Source organism: Sinocyclocheilus grahami, unplaced genomic scaffold (assembly GCF_001515645.1).
Source record: "Sinocyclocheilus grahami isolate Dianchi unplaced genomic scaffold, SAMN03320097.WGS_v1.1 scaffold41142.1, whole genome shotgun sequence".
Taxonomy (NCBI): domain Eukaryota; kingdom Metazoa; phylum Chordata; class Actinopteri; order Cypriniformes; family Cyprinidae; genus Sinocyclocheilus; species Sinocyclocheilus grahami.
The window spans coordinates 1-1,215 of record NW_015523920.1 but is presented as its reverse complement, the minus strand read 5'-3'; the positions used below and the strand labels follow the sequence as shown (position 1 = coordinate 1,215).

General features: G+C 38.8%; 1 protein-coding gene across 1 annotated transcript; it reads right to left on the bottom strand.

Moving 5' to 3' along the window:
- Window positions 1-150: 150 nt before the first annotated feature.
- Window positions 151-917, bottom strand: LOC107580718 (poly [ADP-ribose] polymerase 1-like; the record flags this gene model as incomplete). Its single annotated transcript, XM_016266371.1, has 3 exons — window positions 151-336; window positions 433-609; window positions 801-917. Coding segments are annotated over 3 exons (477 nt in total), but the record flags the coding sequence as incomplete, so codon positions are not given.
- Window positions 918-1,215: the final 298 nt, after the last annotated feature.

Genomic DNA, 1,215 nt, shown 5'->3' with positions numbered 1-1,215 from the left:
AATGTCAATAATTATCGATACCGAACAATATGAAATATTATATCGCTGATTATTTTTTTAGCTATATCGCCCAGCCCTAGTATCCGCTGTTCAAAAACTTAAAATGACTGACCACTAAATAAACCTGAGTATTTCTCAAGGCTTCTATCAGAGTCACTGACCTGCAGGCACCTTAGTGAGGTTATTACTGGCGGTAGTAGACGCGCTCGGGGCGGCTGAGCTCACAGTAGCAGCAGCAGATGAGGGGGTGGGGGCTGCAGGAGGGGCATCTTTGGGAAACACTCGGTCCTGCCGTTGAAACTTAAACTTCTTCAAGAATGGAATCTCACTGAACTCCTGAGGAAAAATAACATTTGCAGGACCATGGTAGGTGCTGAAATTCACCTGCATGCATGTGTGAATATGCAACTACCACAGATTTACAGCACTTACCTTAGGAGTGACCCAGTTTTTGCGATCAGGCGTCTGAGTCTTGAATACACATTTGGTCCATGCAGAGATGTCTCCAGTACAGTAGTATGCATCGCTCTTAAATACAAGCTGCCCTTTGCAAGTCTCACAAGACTTCAAGGACCCAAACGCCATGCAATCTGAAAGGCGGTCTATGATCTGTCAATTAAACAGCCACACATAGTTTCATTAGAGAAATGATACACAGAGTCATAAAGTAAAATAGTGTAAATAGTAAACGATTCTCCTTGGTATCTGACTTTTTATGTTGCTATTGAAAATGCTAGTCAGATAGTGAGCTTGAGGTCAAATCAGCACATCAGTACAGTTTTTCTGTATTGCACACTTACATTTGACTCCCCAGAGGGAACTTCCTGATCGTTGGCAATAAGCAGTTCCTTCATGTCATTGATGGAGCAGAATTTCTTCAGCTTGTCCTTAATTCCCCAGATCAGCTGGCTTTGCTCCTATAATACATCAAGAACCAAACAAAAGCATTTTCAGACTGATATACTTTCTAATTTACAGAAAAATCTAAGAGCAATCAATAAAATTTTGGGAGAAAACACTACGGTCTCTTTTCTACAGACAGCACAACTAATGTAATACAATTCTTAGATCTGTTTAGGTAACGGAAAAAGAACACAATGCAAATAATACAATTCATAAAAAACAAAGCAATAATACAATATAATCATTTTAAGATAATAAACGCTAAATGATGGAAGATAATAAGATAGTAAATATAATAAAGCTAAAATGGAA